The sequence below is a fragment of the Oncorhynchus kisutch genome, linkage group LG20 (genome assembly GCF_002021735.2).
Source record: "Oncorhynchus kisutch isolate 150728-3 linkage group LG20, Okis_V2, whole genome shotgun sequence".
In the NCBI taxonomy this organism is placed as follows: Eukaryota; Metazoa; Chordata; class Actinopteri; order Salmoniformes; family Salmonidae; genus Oncorhynchus; species Oncorhynchus kisutch.
In genome coordinates this window covers 23,912,745-23,934,931 of record NC_034193.2, presented here as the reverse complement: position 1 = coordinate 23,934,931, position 22,187 = coordinate 23,912,745, and the positions used below count along the sequence as shown (strand labels likewise).

The window sequence follows — 22,187 nt, the reverse complement described above, 5'->3', positions numbered from 1 at the left end:
TGTTGCTTCCACTGCTTTCCCCCCTTGTATTATCAATCTACAGCTGCATCTATAGTTATTGAGGGTAACCCAGAAAACCTCCTTCTACTTTTAGAACAACGGCATGTATCAAAGGTTTATATTCGTGTATATACCAGTTGATATAATACTGTATAACTTGGTATACCCAATTTACAGTCTATGTTATACAATTTTTTATAAATATACTAGACGTATAGGTAATAGATCCAACAATACGTAACACACCAGAAGTATAATCCATAAACTAACTGTGATTGTATTACATTACTCCAGGCTATGTTCTAACTAACTACCTCTTCAACTCATATCTATATCCAACTCAAACAATAGATCTCCATCTTTCCCATGTTGCTTCGCCCTTCCTAAATCTGTCTCATCTCCAGCTCTAACCGGGGTCGTGTTCATTAGGTGTGTTCGTTCACAACGGGAAATGTGGGTTTCTCACTGGACAAAACCAAGTAGTTTTCTGCCATTTAGTGCCTAATGAACGTGACCCAAATCTATCTCAAATGCCTCTCTAACTCAATCTCAAAACCATCACATAACCCCACATATCTCCTCCTAACTCTAACCTGTCTCTTTTTCATTAAATCAGGACTTTACCCCTCACCTTTAACTCTTAACATGTGCAATTTCTCTCTCGTACTTCTCTCCGTTAACGTCTCGCTATTTTACTCCTTTACTGCTTTCCCATCCCTGACTTCAATGGTTAAACTTCACATCTCATTTCTAATTTCTTCACCTCCCCTCTCTTTAGTAGCCTATAATCATCAGCCGGTTCAAAGGTCAGGGACCATATTCATTAAGAGCCTCAGAGGATCAGTTTAGCCTTTTCAACCATAATTAATACAATTTATATGGACGGGGACAGGGGACGACGACATAATCCTAGATCAGCACTCCTACTCCCAGACATTTTTTAAAATACAGACCCAGGGCTCCGAGCGGTAATGTACTGTTCCTCATTCCATCCCTAAATGTGACTCACACCGTGTCCCCCATCACTCCACCTTAGGCTTCTAATGGTTGTAATGAGCCATGGAGGCCAGTGTCATTAATGAAGAAACTGACCAGATTTAATGTCGTGAGTGACAGACGAGGTACAGGGTTCAAAGTTCAAACTCTACGGTCATTATGCTAATTTCTTAGGGGTGGGGGGGGGGGGTTGGATATGACTCTGGTGTACATGATCCTCCAATAGTATCCCTTGTTGTTGAGCTGTGGGTTAGTGAGATAATGGCTCAGTCGGTTTGTAAGGGCATGGAGCTAGCAACACCTGTGGATTTTATTCCCGGACGGGCCACATATACCGAATATAAATGTCACTGTCAATGTCCACAGTTCTGTAAGTCGCTTTGGATAAAAGCACCCCTGCGAAATGACGACTGTTAATGTTTAAACTGGTAACAGCACTGTTTCTTTCTCCCTTTTCTTTCTGTCACACCTGGGTTGTGTTCATTAGGCCCCACCGTAAGGAAACAAAGACAAGTGTTTCTTATTGGATACGTTCAAATAGTACCACCTGGTTTTACTCCGTTTCAGAGCGCTTTCTTCCATTTCGATCCTACTGAACATGACCAAGGCTCTGTTTGGCATTTTCTTAATGCCCTTTGGATTGTTACTGGTGTGTTATCCTCTTACCCACCAAGGGGTGCTATAACATCCTATCTCCATATAGAATGCTTCGGTATTCTTACTCCCTAGTCCCTACACATTTACTATGGCATGCTAACGGTGTCCACCCACTAGACCTTGCCGTTATTTATTTAATTTAACCTTTACTTATGCAGGGAAGTCTCATTGAGACCAACGCCTATTTTGCAAGGGTGCCCTGCTTCACAAAGAGCCGCAAACAATGCAAAGTTCACAGTGAGGAACTAGTGACATAATTCTTTGTGACACAATTATTAGGGTGCTACAGAAGGCTTTTATTTCTATGAGCTAGACATTGTGGACTTGACCCCTAGCTTTGGGCAGCACTATGTCTGAAGGACAATTGGTCAGCATCATGTTGATGCAGAGTTTGGACTTTGAGATTTGGATTCCGTTGCTGTCCACTTGACTAGTGCTGAATCTCTAATTGCTGCTGTTAACGCTTATTTGTTTATGTCGAAACCTCCCACACAAGACTAAGTCGCCACACCCATTCTGAAGGACATTTGGCTCAGCACCCAAAGGGCTTTTGCTCAGCTCCGTTTCTAAATGTCCAATCCTCTATTTCAGCCTCTCCGTCCTTTGTCCATGGGTCTATTCCTGAATCAAGCTCATATATTAATCATTCATTTCCAGCCTGCTAAAGAGGAGATAACCGCTGTTCAGGGTATCTTTCAAAATGGAGTCTTTCATTCCAAAACAAAGCCTGAAGGGTTGAAGAGGAGTTATCCTTTGGAGGGTGATTTAGTTTTATCAATATGCACTAGAACCACTGCCCTAGGGGCTCGGGGCCCCTCTGATGATGTGGTTCTACATGGGGATTGGTCATGAGTGGCGCACCCCTGAGGTTGCTGCACTGGTGTCGCCGGGTAGATAAGCTAGGGCCTCTGGGAGATTTCCCAGAGTCCAGTTCTCTCATGCACGGTTAATTGATTGTCTTTTTTAATGCACAGTTGGTTAGGGAATTGGTCATTGGTGTAAGCTAGCCTGATCGTTCCTTACGATGCCCTCGTCTCAGTGTACCTTGGCTGTGTGTTTCTTTGCTAATCCCGTGGCCCATTGCATACTCTGAAAAAGGTTCTACCTTAAACGATAAAGCATTCTTCGGTTTGTATCTTTTCACTCAACAAACAACCCTTTATTTCTTTCATCAGCCCTTGTCCCTGTCAAAGACTCCTTTTTTCTAAGTGTATATTACTCTCTCTCTCTCTCGCTCTCTCTCTCTCATGCTCTCTCTCTCTGTGTTTCTCTCTCTCTCTCTCTGTGTCTCTCTCTCTGTGGCTGTCTCTCTCTGCTCACCTCCCTCTCTCTCCCCCACCTGCTTTCTTGTCCTTTCACATTCATTCATACTGTCTCTCATCTCTTGTTTCCCCCAAATACTACCCACACTCCGCTCTCTTGCTTCTCCGATAGTAGAATAGCAGAATGTAGAGTTCCACCATTAAACACAAAGACAGTCGGAGGGAGAGGACATCATACGGTGACACTGCACTAAAAGGGGAGGTGACTGCAGTACTTTCCTCTTGCTGCAGTGCCTCCATTTCTCCTGATGGTGTCTCACCAGTACTGGGGAGTGTGAGGGAGATGGAAAATTGGGGGAGGGTAAAGATGTAGAGAGAGAACAGCAAGAAACCTTGTGGTACATCCTTTGATGAGGAGATGGGTGGTGGAGGAAAAAACACACACACACGCACGCACGCACGCACACACACACACACACACACACACACACACACACACACACACACACACACACACACACACACACACACACACACACACACACACACACACACACACACACACACACACACACACACACACACACACACACACACACCAGCCCACAGCCCACCTTCTCCCTTGCGCTTCAGCATAGCTGTACACATACATGTCTGTCTTTCTCTCCCCTCATTATTCCTCTTACCCATCTTCTGTCCCTCCCTCCTCTTAATGTGCTCTGTCTATCACCCCCTCCTCCCACCCTGCTGTATATCCCCTCTAAGTGTTGTCCCGCTCCCTCGTTACCCCTCCCTCCCTCTCTCCCTCTCCTTCCTCACTTCCATTCAGATGCTTTACCGTCATTACCGAACCCCTGCAAGATTGCTCCCTCTTCTATCTCATCACCTGTTCTCTCCTCCTCTCCCTCATCCTCCGCTCTTCTCATCCCCTGCCCTTTATCATCTCTCTCTCTTTCCCCTCCCTCTTTTTATTGCCTCTCTTTCATGTTTCCCATCATTGTTCATATATAATTCTATTCCATCCCTCTCTCTCCTCCATCCATCCCACCTTCTCACACAAATGGCTCTCACGTCACCTCTACCTCCCCTGCCTTATCCCCACTTTCCATTTCTTCTCCTTCCATTCCTATTTCTACCAACCCCCCCTCATCCACCGCCTCTCTCCTCCTCCTTCTATCACACTCTATCTCGTTCTCTCTGTGAATTGGGAAAGGGTTTTGCTTTTTCCGCCAACCACGACGCTCATGTTCTGCGCAGTCAGCACTCCTACCAAATTCCTCCCTGCTTCTCTCCCCCTTTCCCTCTCTCTCACAGTCTTCTCCCCTCCCCCTGTTCCTTTCTGCTGGTACCTCACAGTCGATGCGCCCCATAATCCCGCGCTCCCTCCCCCTCTTGCTGCAGTGTTTCTGCTAATATATATTAGCGTCAGTGCAGCCATCGTGCACGAGCAGTGCACTCTCTCTTGCTTTCTCTCTATTTTTACCTCCTCATTGACCTCCCCTTCTCTCTCATTCCAAGTTCATTATGATTAAGCAGCGCTTTTCCCTTAAATTGTTTACTTCATATATTTTTTTTATGCTTTTGAATGCTTTTGTATGCAGTGCTGACACTCAGCCAGGTGAGCCTGTGTGTGTGTGTACGTTTGTGAAGAGGAGAAGTAGCTGTGGAGCGCAGGACACGGTGGCCAGGGCAGGTATAGCTCTGAGAGGAAGAAAGAGGGGGGTACGGTTCCTCCTTCGCTTTACTCTTGATCACTTTCATCTCTACCACTCTTTCTCTCCAGTCATTTTGTCTGTCCTTCTCTCTCTCTATGTCCCTCGCTTTTCTCCCCCTCCCATTTGAGCACAAGTTCTTCTTCCTCGCCATAACCCATAACCCCCCCACACCTTTTTTTGTTGTTGCAGTTGAGACGTGCGTAGCTACTTCAATACTGCGCTCCAAACACTGGCCAGCGTCGTCCGAAGCCACCCAATTATCTTGTTAACGCGAAGCCCAGACCTACTATATACATTTTCCTTTGACAATGAGCATTGAGCATTTATCTCAAGTACTTATAATGTTTAAATGTAGGTAATCTCTTCCACAGGAAAGGTTTATTGATATTCTTGTAAAGTTGCTTTCTCTTCCTTCATTAATTCTCTTGAATGGTTACATTACTTTAATTAACATGCTAAAATCAATATGGTCTCCCCATATGGTTGTATTGCAGAGAAAACATATTGGCTGGATAGGGTTTAGCATTTGGCAATGTTGACAACTTGTTGTTTGTGTAGGCTATTAATTATGACCAAATAGTAACCAAATAAACCCCAAACTCTACATAAAGTAAAACATTTTTTACTGCATTTTGAAGAATAGGGATTTAAAAAGTAATCATTGCTCTATGCAGATAGTTCAAGATTCTTTGTCCCCCACCCCCCACCCCTTGGACTTTGGGTGCACTAGAGTTGAGTAGAGCCCCTATCCGATTCCATGCATAGGAAAACAGCAGTGCCTGCTGTCCATGGTGCTGAAATGTTATCTCTCAATAATACCTTGGACTACGCAGATAGTTCCAGATTTACACTCCCCCCACCTTGGGGTTTGGGTGCAGTAGAGCCCCTGTCCCGTCCCATGCATAGGAAAACAGCAGTGTCTGCTGTCCATGGTGCTGAAATGGTATCCATCAACAACACATTGGCCTATCTATGCAGGTATTTAAAAATAGAAATTCCCCCTTGGACTTTGCGTGCATTAGAGTCAACTAGAACCCCTATTCCGTCCCATGCATAGGAAAACAGCAGTGTATGCTGTCCATGGTGCTGAAATGTTATCCCTCAACAATACATTGGTCTATCTATGCAGGTTTTATAAAAACAATAATTCCCCCTTGGACTTTGGGTGCACTAGAGTCAACTAGAATCCCTATTCCGTCCCATGCATAGGAAAACAGCAATGTCTGCTGTCTATGGTGCTGAAATGTGATCCCTCAACAATACATTGGTCTATCTATTTCACTCAGATAGTTTAAGATTCTCTATTTCCGTCCCCTGTGGGTGCAGTAGAGACTCTATCCCGTCCCATGCAGTGCTGCTGTCCATGGTGCTGAAATCTGATCGCTTAATTAACAATAGAAGTGCTTCTCTGCTGGAAGCCATTCCAAGTTATTTAATGTATCTTTCTTTCTTGCTTCAACTCTCCTGTATCTTTATATCGTCCTTTGAAATAGTCCATTTCCAACTGCAAGACATGCAGTAAACACACAAAAACAAAACACTGATATGATTTTGCAGTGTTCTTAAATTCAAAGTGCTCCTGGCATTTTTTGTTGAGCAAGCAATATCAGGAGTACTGCAGTGAAGACTACTGCCAAGTTTGACTTGGGCAGTCAAGACTAAGGAATTGGAATCCTGTCTTACCTATCTATTACTCTACTAGTACTTATTATTAGATTTCTGTGACGTATACATACATCAACTGTGCCCAAATCAGTGTATCTTAAGTATCTAATGTCCTGTCAGTCTCTAATCCCTCTAAGTACTGTTCTCAGACCTGTGCTTATATATGTTCCATATGCTGCCAGTCCATCCCATGCAGCAGCCTCTGATAGTTGGTAAACCTTACCTGAGGGGAGGCTCTCTTGAATTCTGGAATCTTTATATCTAGATAATGTTTCAAACAAAACACAAAACTAGAAAGAAATGAGCAGAAAACAGTCCAAATAGAAAAAAAAGATTGAAAACAAGTTCCAAGTTAAAGATGCACTTTGGAAATATCTTAAAAGTTGTTTGTGCTGTTGAGAAAGTAAAAAAAAAGCTGAAGACAAGACATTGACAATGTTGTTGAAGAGAGAAAAAAATGCATCACGCTAAATGTAAATGGTTTGAGAAAAAGTCCCCAAAGAAATGAAGGGGTGATAAAATAGTAAAGAGCAAAGTGGGTGACTTTTTGAGAAAGAAAGAACAAAATGAGGGGAGAAAGGAAGGAAAGTGCGAGTGAGGAAGAAAGAACGCTCGAGTAAAATGCAGTGAAGAAAAAGAAGGAAAAGAGAAGAAGAGTGCAGAGGTGGGACGAGAGGGGGACACTGAGAAAGGAAAGAGAGAGTGTGAGATGAGGAGGAAACTGAAGTCCAGATTCCCCTTGAATGAAATGTGAGCCCCTTATGCGGAATATGAGATTGAGGGAACAAGGAAGAGAGAGAGAGAGATAGAGAGAGAGAGAGCAAGAGAGGGGAAGGGAGGGCTAGAGACTGAGAGAGCGCTGGAGAGGGGGTAGGACGAGGAAGAGGGGGAGGAAAGGGGCGTATTCCATTAGAATAGAAAATGAGGTAAACAACATGCATATGGTTTACAGTATGCAGAGGCTTTGCATTGAAGAACACCTTTTCAGAAGGAAATGGATTCTACACTGACAATGCACTGCAATGTTGATGTGCTAACCTAGCGAGGGGCAGGAGAGAAAGCAAATAATTCTGGCTTTTTACTGCAGTGGAATTCATTCACTTGTATAGCGCACTCTCTCTCCCTCTGCCTGACTCTCATCCTCTCTCTCTCGCTCTCTGTCTCTCTCTCCCTCTTTCCCTGCTTCTCAATCTCTCTTTCTCTCTCTGTCTCTCTCTGCCTTTATCTCTCTCTCGCTGGCTCTCATCATCTCTCTCTCCCTACCTCCGAGCATTCTCTCTCTGCCTCTCATCCTCTCTCTATCTCTCCCTGCCTCTGCCTCTGTCTCTCTCTGTCTCGCTCTCTCTCTCTCTTCCATTCCCTCTAGCTTTCCCGTCCCCAGGTATTTGTTGAGCATCACTTGTTTTTCCCAATCTAGATTATTTCTATCCTTTCCGATCACTCCATTAAAAAGCTGATTTCTGATCTCTCACTCCCCACTCCTCTCTATTTTCCTCTCTCTCTCTCCCTCTCTCTTACACATGTACACACACACACACACACGCACGCACGCACGCACGCACGCACGCACGCACGCACGCACGCACACACACACACACACACACACACACACACACACACACACACACACACACATGGACACACATGGACACACATGGGCACACACACACACACACACATACACACACACACACACACACACACACACACACACACACATAAACACACACACACACACAAACTCACACACACAAACTCACACACACACACACACACACACACAGACAGACACATACAATGCAGAAGACACTATTGGAACAGCATGACATAACCTTGCTTCAGTTGAAAGTAAAGGCAGTAGAGGGATATAGGGAAACATGGTGCCTGTAGCAGACTGATTGAGTCGATCTAACATTAGTATGGACACTACACTCCTGGGAAGCGATTAACACACACACACGCATCGAATGCTGTGCCACCTAACGTCAGAAAAGCATTAGGGACCTAGAGAAAGGAAAAGCGAAGGAGCGAAATGTATCCCTGATTTGTTATGTTATACCTCCTTCAAATTCTCTCCCTCGTTCTCTCGTTCTCATCCCTCCTCGGATGCTCTCCTTCTCTCTCTCCCCAACGACACACACATACACACACCCCTCTCTCTCTCTCTCTGCTATTTGGTACCGAGGCAAGCAGATTGCAGTGGAGGGGATGGGGGTTCGCTCTGCTGGGGTCTTTAGTGGCCTAATTAGAGATACTATATCAATGAATTGGGAGAAATTAGAATCCTTTTGGAATCATGTACAGTGTACATCATCTTACAGTAACAGCAGCACGAGGCACAAAATGGAACCAGTCGAATAAGAGTGATACTAGGTGTTGAAATATGAAATGGAAGATATTTTGCTTATAGCACATTCATAACACAACATGTATTTTTAAATGCTCACGCAGTAGTCCGGTGGTCTCCGTTTTTGCCTTGCTTTTAACTCATCTTATTAGTCTCATATTTCAGCCTACACATTTGAAGTGTATCATCAATGTTGAATCAAACATGTGACATTCTCCGCATTTCACTCATTTATTGCTGTGTGTTAGTGACTGAATATAGACTAGGCCTACATCTCTCCTGTCTTCTGGTGAATATTACTTATCTGAATAGCCTTGATAAACCAACTTTACATTCAACCTGTTTTATCTATTGAAATCGTTCTTTCTTATAGCCTAATGAACCGGCTGCAAGGTCATTTACTACACTCTATGCGCATTACATGAGGAATTATAGCAGTAACTGAAAGACGATTACTGTTTCTAATGTTCATATTTTATACATACATACCTTTCCTTTTTGCTAAAATGATGTCCCTTTCTCTACCCGCAGACTCCTCCTCCCTCCGTTTTCTCTCCTCCTCTCCCTCCCCCAGTTCTTCTATGCTCAGTTCGGTCTGCGTCTCCTCTTTCAAAGGGCGCAAGGGTGGGAACAAGTCATCCAACAAAGCATGTTACACTGCAGACATGACTTGTCCGTCGGAAAGCGAGAAAATCGTGATCAACTGCGGGGGGGTGCGGCATGAAACCTATCGAAGCACCCTAAAAACGTTGCCCGGTACCCGCTTATCTTGGCTTACCGAACCGGACGCCTTTAGCAACTTCGATTACGACCACAAAAACGACGAGTTCTTCTTCGATCGCCACCCATCCGTCTTTTCATTCATCCTCAACTATTACCGCACAGGGAAGTTGCACTGTCCGAACGATGTGTGCGGCCCGCTGTTCGAAGAGGAGCTGGCATTCTGGGGCATCGATGAGACGGACGTGGAGGCTTGTTGCTGGATGAATTACCGGCAACACAGGGACGCAGAGGAGGCGTTGGACAGCTTTGAGAATCCCGAACCGGAGTTGCCAGAAGACGACCCAACTCTACCAGGAGGCGCAGATGGGGACATGAAAAGACTGTGCTTGCATGAGGACGGAAGGAAAAAGACTTGGTGGGAAATCTGGCGGCCCAGAATGTGGGCCCTTTTTGAAGACCCTTATTCCTCTAAATACGCCCGGGTGAGTGGCTCTTTGTTATGTTTGACTGCTTTAAATGTCATATTACATTTGCCATTCCAACTTTGACCACAAATATCTGAGTCGCAATAAGTTGTTGAAAGTTTATGAAAATGAGCTTCCCTTACTAAACAACCAGTATATACGTATAGTTGACATGAATAATGCCACCTGAGATTTTCGTTCAATAAGCCATCATAATCGAGCAGGCCACTTCGGTAGGCTTTGACTTCCTTGACAGTTTGCTTGTGACTCACGGATGCTGAATAATTCATTGTGTTAGCATGTGAAAAAAAAATGAAAAATCGTATGGCTCCTATGTTAATTCCAGATCGTAGACTATAAAGTAGCCTACGTGTTGATATTGTTTCGTTATGAGGGTGCTGCCAAGTCAATGAGTTGACAGTGATACTGATAACATATATATTTGAATCATAATCCACCAAATGTATGTTTTCATAGTAATATTGTCGAGATAATTTAGCGTGCTGTAACAGGTCCCATACCTGCATCCAAACGCACTTTTTTCTCTGTCCCCCTCCCGTAGCCAACTCATTAGCCTGTTTGTGTCGATGCGCCTATGCACGCTGAGTTTGATTTATTATGTTATTTATTTAGCGCTCATTTGAGCCTTCATGCGACCTCGAAACTGGAACATAAAACAAGTCTTCTTTTCGTATTTCCCCATTTGCCCTCGGTGATTCTCATTTTTGGCGAGTGTATCTGTCCCCCATTACAGTGCGAGGCTATGATAAAGCCCCTCCATGCACGCTTTTCAGACCCATTTCCTAGAAGCTGCGTTCGTTTCGAATCAGCTGGTTCTCAAGCTAATAGTAACGAGACCCGAGGTGCCGAATGTAAAAATGCTTTTACCGTTTGATGATTGATTCTCTTTGATAGTGCAAACGTCAAACATAGCATAATATACGGGTAGCAAGAAGAAGGATACAGGGTTTTTGATGAAGATGTATAGATTAAAATAACTGGATTGAATAGGCTATGTTTCTTCATCCACACATGCCATTATGAAATAACATGTATGCTCAATTAGCTGGCCATACAGTTTGCTTTGATGTTAAAATCATGCATGTTGTAAAAATCATGCACACTCCTATTGATGTTGAGTACCATACACGTTTCCTCGTTGATGACACTGCAAAACACTCCTCTTTAGGCACATACATACACACACATACACAGGCAGACAACAGACAAAACAACACCTGCAGCGCAAACATGTATAGATCCAAGTACCTGTACTGTATGTGCAAAAATAAGTATACAAATACACATCCATACACACACACACACACACACACACACACACACACACACACACACACACACACACACACACACACACACACACACACACACACACACACACACACACACACACACACACACACACACACGCACGCTCACACCCCCCCATCCTACACACACTGCATCTCTCTCTCTAGTCCAGTCTAACCTGACTGTAGAAACTACGCAACTGTCCACATCCAGTATCTGGTCTCAGCACAGGAAGAGCTGTGTCTCAGGGTTAGATAGATATATCATCTGGATTGGGTCACCTGATCTTTCCCTTTGGCAGGCATTGGCTTTAATGTTGGATAACAGGAAGTGCCTCTCTATTGGGCGCTCCAGCCGATGGCGGAGACCACATGAGTAGGATGGATTCCTGACCGGCACTCCAGGGTTTCTTGAACCGGAAGACATGGGCGGCGCGCTTGTGACTGACGGATCTACATATGATCAGCGATCAATGATCAGAGACATTATTCATAGTACTATTCAAAGGGCTGTTTTTTAAAATTGCGCACGAGTGCATGTGGTGCATGGATATACCGTAGCAAAACACACACACACACACACACACACACACACACACACACACACACACACACACACACACACACACACACACACACACACACACACACACACACACACACACACACACACACACACACACACACACACACACCAGACGGACAGACAGACAGACAGACAAGCTGCTGTCTGTGCTGGCTTTTCTGCTGCAGTAGACACGGGAAGAGAAAGGAGGGGGAGCACCGGCGAGAGAGAGAGAGAGGGGATGATGAGAGAGAGGGAAAGGTGGAGCGACAGAGATGGAGAGGGAATAGATAGGGACGGGGATAGAGAAAGGGAGAGAAAGAGATGGGTAAAGAGAGAGAGAGAGAGAGGGGAAGGAGAGATATAGTGGCAGGAGGGCAGAGACGGAGATGGGGGTATCGCTAGAGACAAATAGACATTGGGAGGTGTGTGTCTCTGTGTGTGTGTGTGTGTGTGTGTGCTGGATTCATCTTCCATCCGCAATGAAGGCTTTAGCAATCCAATCTGCAATGCAATCTGATATTTGATTGATTATCTTCTCTTTTTGTCTGCATTTCAATTCAGTATTTTTTCTCGCCCTTTAAAATGTAAAGATGTTTAAACATGAATTGAGGCTTTGTTTTTAAGTGATATTATATGAATATTTTACCATCTCATTTGGTATTGACGGCATATGGCTCTGGATGTGGTGTATTATTCAACTTAGCATCTTCTATTGATCCCTAATGGCTCGAGATTGAGTTTCACAGTGCGATTAATCACAGTGTCATCACATAATTGACATTCCTTGATCCTAACTTAATATAACCTCAATAGAATTCTTGTTTAACGGTGTTGTTTTGTCGCAATTTCTCCCCTTAACTCATTTCCAACAACAAAGGAGATCTTGATGTTTATGAACCGGTATTTTAACGATTGGAATCAGCTGTGGTCTAATTAGATTGTATTGCTTGTCAATCAAGTTGGTCAACAGAACAGTGGTAATGTGTACCCAATAGATTTCTGCGGAATGCAGTGTTTGTAGATATTCGAATAGCGTAAAACTTCAATTAAACACTGAGTCCCAAATAGAGGCCTGTCCCTTTTAAAAGCCCGGTATCGGCACTCAATTCAGCAAATAAATACCTGTTTCAAATAACGGCAGGTCTAAGTGAATTGTTTAAGAGTGAACATTAGCGAGTAACATAAAGATTGTGCGAAAGACGATTAATGAGAGCAAAATCATTGCAGTGAATGAGACATCAGTGTCTCATTCAAGAGGAGAGGTGCAAAGAGCGAGAGAATGGTGCAAAGAGCGAGAGAATGGTGCAAAGAGCGAGAGAATGGTGCAAAGAGCGAGAGAATGGTGCTGAAGCAGGACATCGGGAGTGTATGATAAGCAGCCTCGTCTTTGCAAGTCTGATCTGCGATGGATTTGTTATTATGTTTATACTGGTCATAATAAACCGTGTGGCCGTCTTTTCAACATTTTATTGAGCAAAAGCTGTGTGCATTAAGGAAATAGAGGCCTGGCTCAAATAGAAGCCTGTTTCCAATAAGCACCAGTTGTGTTCAGTGGAGAGCTGGGCGATATGGACAAAAATCCATATCGGGATAAATTGCCTGAATTGATGCGATAATGATAAACAGGACGTTAAGTTTACAATATTAATGTCCAGCACAGTTTTTTAAAACTATCCTTTAAACTACGACTGTTTGTGACCATCGATTGTCCAATTAAAAATCATTCATATGAGTCAACTTACATCATTTAAAACGTCACATCCCTCTAGTATAGGCTACATCCCTCTAGTATAGGTTACATCCCTCTAGTATAGGCTACATCCCTCTAGTATAGGCTACATCCCTCTAGTATAGGCTACATCCCTTTAGTATAGGCTACATCCCTCTAGTATAGGCTACATCCCTCTAGTATAGGCTACATCCCTCTAGTATAGGCTACATCCCTCTAGTATTGGCTACATCCCTCTAGTATAGGTTACATCCCTCTAGTATAGGCTACATCCCTCTAGTATAGGCTACATCCCTCTAGTATAGGCTACATCCCTCTAGTATAGGCTACATCCCTCTAGTATAGGCTACATCCCTCTAGTATAGGCTACATCCCTCTAGTATAGGCTACATCCCTCTAGTATAGGCTACATCCCTCTAGTATAGGCTACATCCCTCTAGTATTGGCTACATCCCTCTAGTATAGGCTACATCCCTCTAGTATTGGCTACAGCCCTCTAGTATAGGCTACATCCCTCTAGTATAGGTTACATCCCTCTAGTATAGGCTACATCCCTCTAGTATAGGCTACATCCCTCTAGTATAGGCTACATCCCTCTAGTATTGGCTACATCCCTCTAGTATAGGCTACATCCCTCTAGTATAGGCTACATCCCTCTAGTATAGGCTACATCCCTCTAGTATAGGCTACATCCCTCTAGTATTGGCTACATCCCTCTAGTATAGGCTACATCCCTCTAGTATAGGCTACATCCCTCTAGTATAGGCTACATCCCTCTAGTATAGGCTACATCCCTCTAGTATAGTACTTATTGTAACAAACGATATCAGCAAAATACCGGTATGGTCGGTGGCGATCATTTTCGGTTTATCGTCCCAGCTTTAGTTGAGTGATTGAAGCAAATATACGGCCAGGCTATCAATGGAAGGTAGACACGGTGAGGCATGGAATTACTATAAGCGGCGAGCACGCTTTACTATGATATGCTATCACAGTTCTATCACACGCCATATATTTGTGCCTGCTCTACCGATACAAGAACATACAGTAGAACCCAATAGAATGCTTTTGATCCTATTTCTGTAAGTTCAGGAAATCACTTACACCATGTCCATTTAACCTTTTTACTGCAGCGGGCTAAATCAGGGTCACACAGAGTGTTTCTTGGTTAGTCTGACACGCGTTTAACTTGAAACAAAAGTATACGCCTCACGCTCACGGTCAAGGGCTTCAAAAAAAAGAAGACACCCGCACCGCGTCAGATGTAGAGTTGAAATGTTTCCAGATTTGAGTTTGCGTCCCAATATTAACCTCATACACATCACAGAACACTGAAAGATAACAAAACCGTTTGACATAGAAACACTGGATAAACCCAAATAATGTTGATTAAGTATGTCAAAGTATGTAAGTTCTGACAAATATGATTAACATTACACCCATTGAGGCCACTAGGTCATTTGACTGCAGGAAAGGCCTTACAACAAAAACATTACTTATGACAGTCATAGAGACATTCAGTTATTTCTTCCTCTACAGTGGAATGGTACGATTGTCCGTCAGTAACGTATCTACTGACATATCTAATTTGTGGTCTGTTATGCACATCGTATACATTATGAACCTCACCCATACCCTTTTTCACACTATCATGCCTATCATGCCTACCCAAACCAAACTGTGCTGGCTCCTATTCACATGGTCCTTTTTTAGGCCTTGTCTGATACCCTCTCTCAAGCTTCACAAATACAGTATGATTGAACCTGGCTGTGTTGGCTGTGTCAGTGTTGTTGGGGCAGCGTTGCGTCCTGGTTGAGGGTTCAGACCCTCCGGGGGTTCATTGTCTGCTGTTCTTCTCTACTGTGTTCAGTGTCAGAGCGCAACCTTCCTGTCATTAACACAAACGTGACCAAAACAGGGTGTGTTCGGGTAGAAAACACTGTGCTGACCAGGAAATAAAAAGGTAGCCTATTAACAGGGGTTCCTATAGTTAGAACAGTAGTTATTGGACGATATACTTGGGGCAGGGTTTGGGGGGAGTTTGCCATTATTGGTGCGGGGACATTGCGTTCTTTTTTCTGGGTACCTTGAATCTTGGAAGCTTGAATTCTCAAAGGAGTGAATGAGCGGATGGTATGTTTGGGACGGAAGTGGAAGTTTTCCTATCAAATATAATTGGTGTAGGTTTCAAAATTGGCAGTAGATTCTGAAAGCACTCGTGCTTCACACGCAGCATATACAACAACATCCTCCTGTCTTCTTTTAGCGTAGACCGCTTGTGGGCTCTCTATTTCTGTACTGGGTCAGTTCTCATTTTGCGTAGTCGTGTGAGAGTTTTCCCGCACCATTTTGCCCTGAAGCAACCACCTCCTACTCTGTGCAGTCTGGGTTTTGTTTTGCGATACGTGCTGAACGGGACTGTGGGTTGTCTGAGAGTCAGCCAATCCTGGTGAGCCTCCCAGCCAATCATGGTGGCATCTTGTTCTTCTCCTCTCCTCGCTTCTTTGTGATTGGAGGAGAGCCCCAAGGATTCCTGCTGTGCTCTCCATTACATCACCATCCACATCAACGAGGGGCCCCAGAGCCAATGTTTCTGTCATTAAAGGGAACCACTCACTCAAGATCACAATGTGCTTCTCACCGTTAGAATAGTTGGGACTTCTCCTAAATGTGTGAAACTCAACGCTTTCCCCCACACTGTTAATGTCCCAGTGCAGGTGATAGAAATAAATGAAATCAAATCAAAAGTACGTTGCCTTTGTATTGTGTAGTGGTTCGCTGAATGGAACGCTTTAAGGGGTGGTTTCCCCGGACACAAATTAATCTTAGTCCTGGACTAAAAAAGCTCTTTCAAAAGAGAATCTCCATTGAGACGGTTTTTTAGTCCTCGACTAGGTTTCATTTGTGTCCGGGGAAACCATCCCTTAAAGTGTTCCATTCAGCAAAGCACTACACAAGAAAAAAGGCAACATACAGAGGGTTTATTTCTAAGTGATATCCTCACCTGCACTGGGACGTATGTGTCTTTAAAATATAAAATAAATATCCTTAATCTTCCACGACATTATGATTGATTCTCCAGTGTGTTCATTCAAAACCTGATTGTAAACGAAGGCCTCTCACTTTCATTCTTGCTTTTCCCCACTTATGAAATCCCTCTAAAAATAGAACGAGAGATACCTTGAATAGTAGCAAGGAGACGAGTCTTTAATCCCATTCTCTCTTGGCAGGTCTATCCCTCTGTTGCTTGCAGAATATCATCTGGCCCGTACGACCATTTGATATTAACAACGCTTACACCAAACAGGTTGACGCCGAAAATAGCCTGTGACACCACACCAACTGTTTGGCTGCCAGGTGAACATGGGTTGTTCATTTAAGAGCCATTCTCAGCGCTAAGCGAGTTTATTACGGGTACACGGCGTGTCACGGGAGGACTCATGGGAAGGGCATGACTAACGATTAGCAGACTTCCCTTTTTGGTGCACGTGTTTGGGAAAACCATCACGTTCGGTTTCTATTTTCCCTGACGAGGTGTTGTGCCCAGGTCTTGTGTTTGTATCAACACAGCAATCCGAACCCCTCAATTTAGTGTAGTGTCAATGTAATACTATCTCTGTCTGTTGTTTGGTATTTTTGAGGATGGATGCGTGATATCGTGCCAAAGGAGAAAAGTGGACACAACAATCACGCGATTCGCATCAACACTTACTGTGAACTAACTGTAATCTGTAAACGTGCTTTGAAAAAAACACATTTTCGTTGTTTCTCAGCCTCTAACTTTTCCATCCTAATATGCATTATGTTTCACACTATATAAAGTATTTTGCGATGACAATGCCTGTTGCAAGAGTGCCCCCCCCCACTCCCTCGCTCCCTCCCAACCTCCCTCATAACCACCCTACATCTGTGCCTCCCACCCCCATCCATCCATCCATCCCAGCCTTCATCATCCATCCCCTGCTACCTCCCTCCCTCCCTTACAAACTCCTCCCTTCCTCCCTCACAACCCCCCCCCCCTCCCTCCCTTACAAACTCCTCCCTTCCTTCCTCCCTCACAACCTCTTCTCCCCCCCCCCCACTCTGTCCTCCTCCGCAGTGGTAACCCCTTGTTACTTTCCGCCATCTCACTTCTCAAGCTGAAATCTGTTTGGACACCGGCGAGGCTGGAGAGTTCGGCTGGTGCCAGAACAGGATAAAGCGGTGCCCAACTGAATCCCTTAAATCCAGTCAAAACACGGGAGAGCGAGGGAGGTTGAGGACTCAGTACTGTACACACCTATACATGCTGTTGTGTTCGGTGCAGAACCCGTCTTTCCCCACCCTATTATTTAAGTCCCTCAAAGCAACCCTCGAGGACGGAAGCCTTTAGAAACCACATTATCTTCGACGGAGGGCTGAAGAGCTAGGCTGGATGGCCTGCCCCGCTTATCAATGGCAGGGAAAACACTTGACAGACAGAAAGTAGATGCCGTGCTTACCTCTTTAGGCAGTGCACTTTACGCCGACGAGAACTATATTATATACCTGAACACTGTACACACCTGTATACATGCACATTTTCTAATCTGCACACACTCCAACACATTAACCTTAACACTTTCCCCATAAACCTTCCTACTGCTTATTCACCCTTACGCTGTTCACATAAAACATGACCCGTACACCTCTTCATTTACCGTTACGCTGTACACACCTGCAGTATGAAGTACACATAAATCATGAATCATAGTACACCCCTCTGCCCATAAACCTTTACACTGTAAATGTCAGTGTACATTAACCAGCACACTGTAGCTACACACCAACAGCAAAGACATCACTTGCTGTTCTCAGAGTCCACATAAGAGTCCACATAAACCTTTTTCCACTGTACTCAGATATGCCAATAAACCATGGAGTACTGTACTCACCTATGCACATTAACCAGTACACTGTAGCTACACACACGTACATCAGAACATTATACACAGAGCTCCACATTAACTTTTTATTCCACAGCTATGCACATAAACTAGTAGAATGGATAGCAAGGTGCACATAAACTATTTGCTGGACCTGCAATTTGAATGCAGAAAATTTTTCTGAATTAGGAAGAATGTAACAATTAGCCTAAAATGCCGAAAAACTAAAAACTGTTGGTGTTATTTAGACGGTCAATTAAATCTCAGCAATTATCTGGCACTCTTGAGTCCTTCTCAGTCGCTGTAGCGCGATTGAAATGTCAAGGTCGTTTTCGATTGAGCCGACATCACCGTGAATGCCGTCTCCGCGAACATTGCATTTAAAATTCTAATTCACTGTAGCGCAGGTCTTCAGCGAGCCCTAAATGTTCAAATGTCAAAGAATGGACCTGTTGTCTTTTATATACGAGCTGTATTAGGGCTGGGTTCAATCCGTATCGCGGAAGTATTGCGTTGAAATGCCAAGGTCATTTCCAATTGAGCCGACATATGCAGTGTTCACCGTGAATGAGGTCTCAGCAAACGTGGGAACAATTCCTTTCAATTCCAGTCGAGCTGTAACGCGGATTCTTCGCGATACTTCTGCAATACGGATTGAATCCAGCCCTCAATTGTGTTACATCCATACATTGAAAAGACACACACCCACACACCCATAAATACAAATACTGGCACGCATACAGACACACATCTATCCAATATATCGGAGACATATTCATCTGTTTCCCATCCCCATATCACCTTGGTTTGCCATAAAGCGGAGGTATGGGGCTGGAGGAATGTAACCACACTCAAATTCATTGATGGAGCTATGGATGCAAGGACTGATACTTGGAGTGAGTAAATATATACAGCACCAGTCGAAAGTCTGGACACACCTACTCAAGGGTATTCCTTTATTTGGACTATTTTCTACATTGTAGAACAGTAGCAAAGACATCAGAACGATGAAATAACACATATGGAATCATGTAGTAAAGAAAAAGGTGTAAAACAAATCAAAATATATTTTATATTTGAGATTCTTCAAAGTAGCCACCATTTGCCTTGATGACAGCTTTGCACACTCTTGGAATTCTCTTAACCAGCTTCGTGAGGTAGTCACCTGGAATGAATTTCAACTAACAGGTGTGCCTTGTTAAAAGTTCATTTGTGGAATTTCTTTCCTTAATGCTTTTGAGACAATCAGTTGTGTTGTGACAAGGTAGGTGTGGTATACAGAAGATATCCCTATTTGGTAAAAGGCCAAGTCTATATTATGGCAAGAACAGCTCAAATAAGCAAAGAGAAACAACAGTCTGTAATTACTTTAAGACACGAAGGTCAGTCAATACAGAACATTTCAAGAATTTTCAAAGTTTCTTCAAGTGCAATCGCAAAAACCATCAAGCGCTATGATGAACCTGGCTCTCATGAGGACCGCCATAGGAAAGGAAGACCCAGAGTTACCTATGCTGGCAAGACCTGTACTCAGATTGATTGATTGAAAATATATAGTTTTAAAACAGACTGCTCTAAAACACGAGTCCTAAAGCATCTCGTGAGTTGTTGTGAGTTCCGCGAGGCAGGGTTATTTGCATCTGGTATAAGGTTTGTGAGTGAGTATGACTGGTTTGACAATGCGTGACGTTCGGCTCCGCTGTGGCTCCCTGTGCCCTGTGACACTTAAACAGTCATGCTGGATCACTGCTCATTCCAATAAAAAAATGACATGGGTAGGGAGGGTGCGACACTGGAACAATTCCTGTGTGACCATCTGCTAGCTCACGATGGTTCTACCCCGTAAGTCACTGGAGAGGGAAGAGCGAGCGAGCGAACGTTTGATAGCACCAGTGAATGACCGGTTTAAGCGAACATGTTATGTCATATCGAAGGGGTTTATTAAAATGTCCCCCGTAAAGACCTGAAATGTAAGGTCTCAGATGGACCACCGTTTAAATGTCTCAAGGTCCTCACAATGAACAAATCGGAGTGCTCTCACGAGGCACAGATCTGAATGTCCTCACGAGGTAGGCAATAGGTAGCTCTACGAGGACATTTTTATTCAACCAGAGATTGACCTATTTTTAGCTCTTCACCGGCTTCTGGCCGGTAAAGTTGGGGGTGGTGAGTGAGTGGGTTGATGCTGGTTAGAGCTCTGAAATGTCCTTGGTGGTGAGTAAACCACGGGAACCTGCAGTCGGTCTGTGTGCCCCATGTCTTTCCTGTTTCTCTTACAAAGCCGTTTTTTTCGTCACGATGCCCTCAGTTAGATTAAGGACAGAGAGATATAGAGATAGCAGTGAGAGAGAGAGAGAGAGAGAGAGAGAGAGAGAGCGAGAGAGAGAGGGGGGATGAAGAGAGAGAGGGAGAGAGAGGGGGGGATGAAGAGAGAGAGAGAGAGCGAGAGCGAGAGAGAGAGGGGGGATGAAGAGAGAGAGGGAGAGAGAGAGGGGGGATGAAGAGAGAGAGGGAGAGAGAGGGGGGGGATGAAGAGAGAGAGGGAGAGAGAGGGGGGGATGAAGAGAGAGAGAGAAGGGGGGGGATGAAGAGAGAGAGAGAGGGAGAGAGGGGGGGGATGAAGAGAGAGAGGGAGAGAGAGAGGGGGGATGAAGAGAGAGAGGGAGAGAGAGAGGGGGGGGATGAAGAGAGAGAGAGCGAGAGAGAGAGGGGGGATGAAGAGAGAGAGGGAGAGAGAGGGGGGGTGAAGAGAGAGAGGGAGAGAGAGTGGGGGATGAAGAGAGAGAGGGGAGCAGAGGAGAGGGGGGGGGATGGGATGAGAGAGAGGGAGAGAGAGGAGGGGGGGATGAAGAGAGAGAGGGAGAGAGAGAGGGGGGGATGAGAGAGAGAGCGAGCAGAGAGAGGTGGGGATGAAGAGAGAGAGCGATGGAGGAGGGGGTGGGATGCAAGAGAGGAGAGGGAGGAGAGGAGGGGGGGATGAGAGAGCAGAGGGGAGAGAGAGTGGGGGGATGACGAGAGAGAGGGGAGAGAGAGGGGGGGATGAAGAGAGAGAGGGAGAGAGGAGAGATGAGGGGGGGGATGAAGAGAGAGAGGGAGAGGAGAGAGAGAGGAGGGGGGTTGAAGAGAGAGGGATGAAGAAGAGGGGGGGATGAAGAGAGAGAGGGAGAGATGAGAGAGGGGGGGATTGACGAGAGAGAGGGGAGAGAGAGAGAGGGGGGGGCCCGATGAAGAGAGAGAGGGAGAGAGAGAGAGGGGGGGGATGAAGAGAGAGAGGGAGAGAGAGAGGGGGGATGAAGAGAGAGAGGGAGAGAGAGGGGGGGGGATGAAGAGAGAGAGGGAGAGAGAGAGGGGGGATGGAACCCAAAATGGTTATACCTGGAACCAAAAAGGGTTGTCCTATGTGGACAGCTGAAGAACCCTTTTGGAACCTTTTTTTCTAAGGCTGTATGTAGCATGTGAGAGGACTTAGTTTTTAGTAACACCCTGTGGCTTCCATTCTTGCGTACTTCTCTCTCTTTACTTACGTCCTTGGTGTGTGTACAGTACATAATCACACACTTCCGAAACAGACACGCACTCACGTGCAAGCGCCACAAACACACACCCATGCATCTCAATCCCCCCCCCCCCTCATGCCCTTCATTGTCCCGCAGAGTCCCGTGTTAGATGACCCCTGTCTGGGGCTCCAGTCTCAGTCTCGCTTCGCCACTGGGTCTTCATAGCTCTGGTGCACCAGGTTCTTCCCTAACCCGCCTCTCCTCCTATCCAGTCTAGTATCCCTGGGGTGCAGACTTGGCCGGTGTTCCTTCCTCCACACCTTTTCCGGTATATCTATCTGGTGCTGCTT

The 22,187-nt window shown here is 44.9% G+C and overlaps 1 protein-coding gene across 2 annotated transcripts in view; it reads left to right on the top strand.

The window, feature by feature from the left end:
• The window catches only part of kcnc3b (potassium voltage-gated channel, Shaw-related subfamily, member 3b), a 74,239-nt gene that overhangs the window by 1,456 nt on the left and 50,596 nt on the right, over nucleotides 1-22,187 (top strand). For both annotated transcript variants that reach the window (XM_031798981.1, XM_031798982.1), the window contains exon 2: nucleotides 9,174-9,847. In XM_031798981.1, coding sequence (XP_031654841.1) covers nucleotides 9,224-9,847 — 624 coding nt within the window. In that variant the 5' untranslated portion in view covers nucleotides 9,174-9,223. The remainder of the gene's footprint in view (nucleotides 1-9,173; nucleotides 9,848-22,187) is intronic.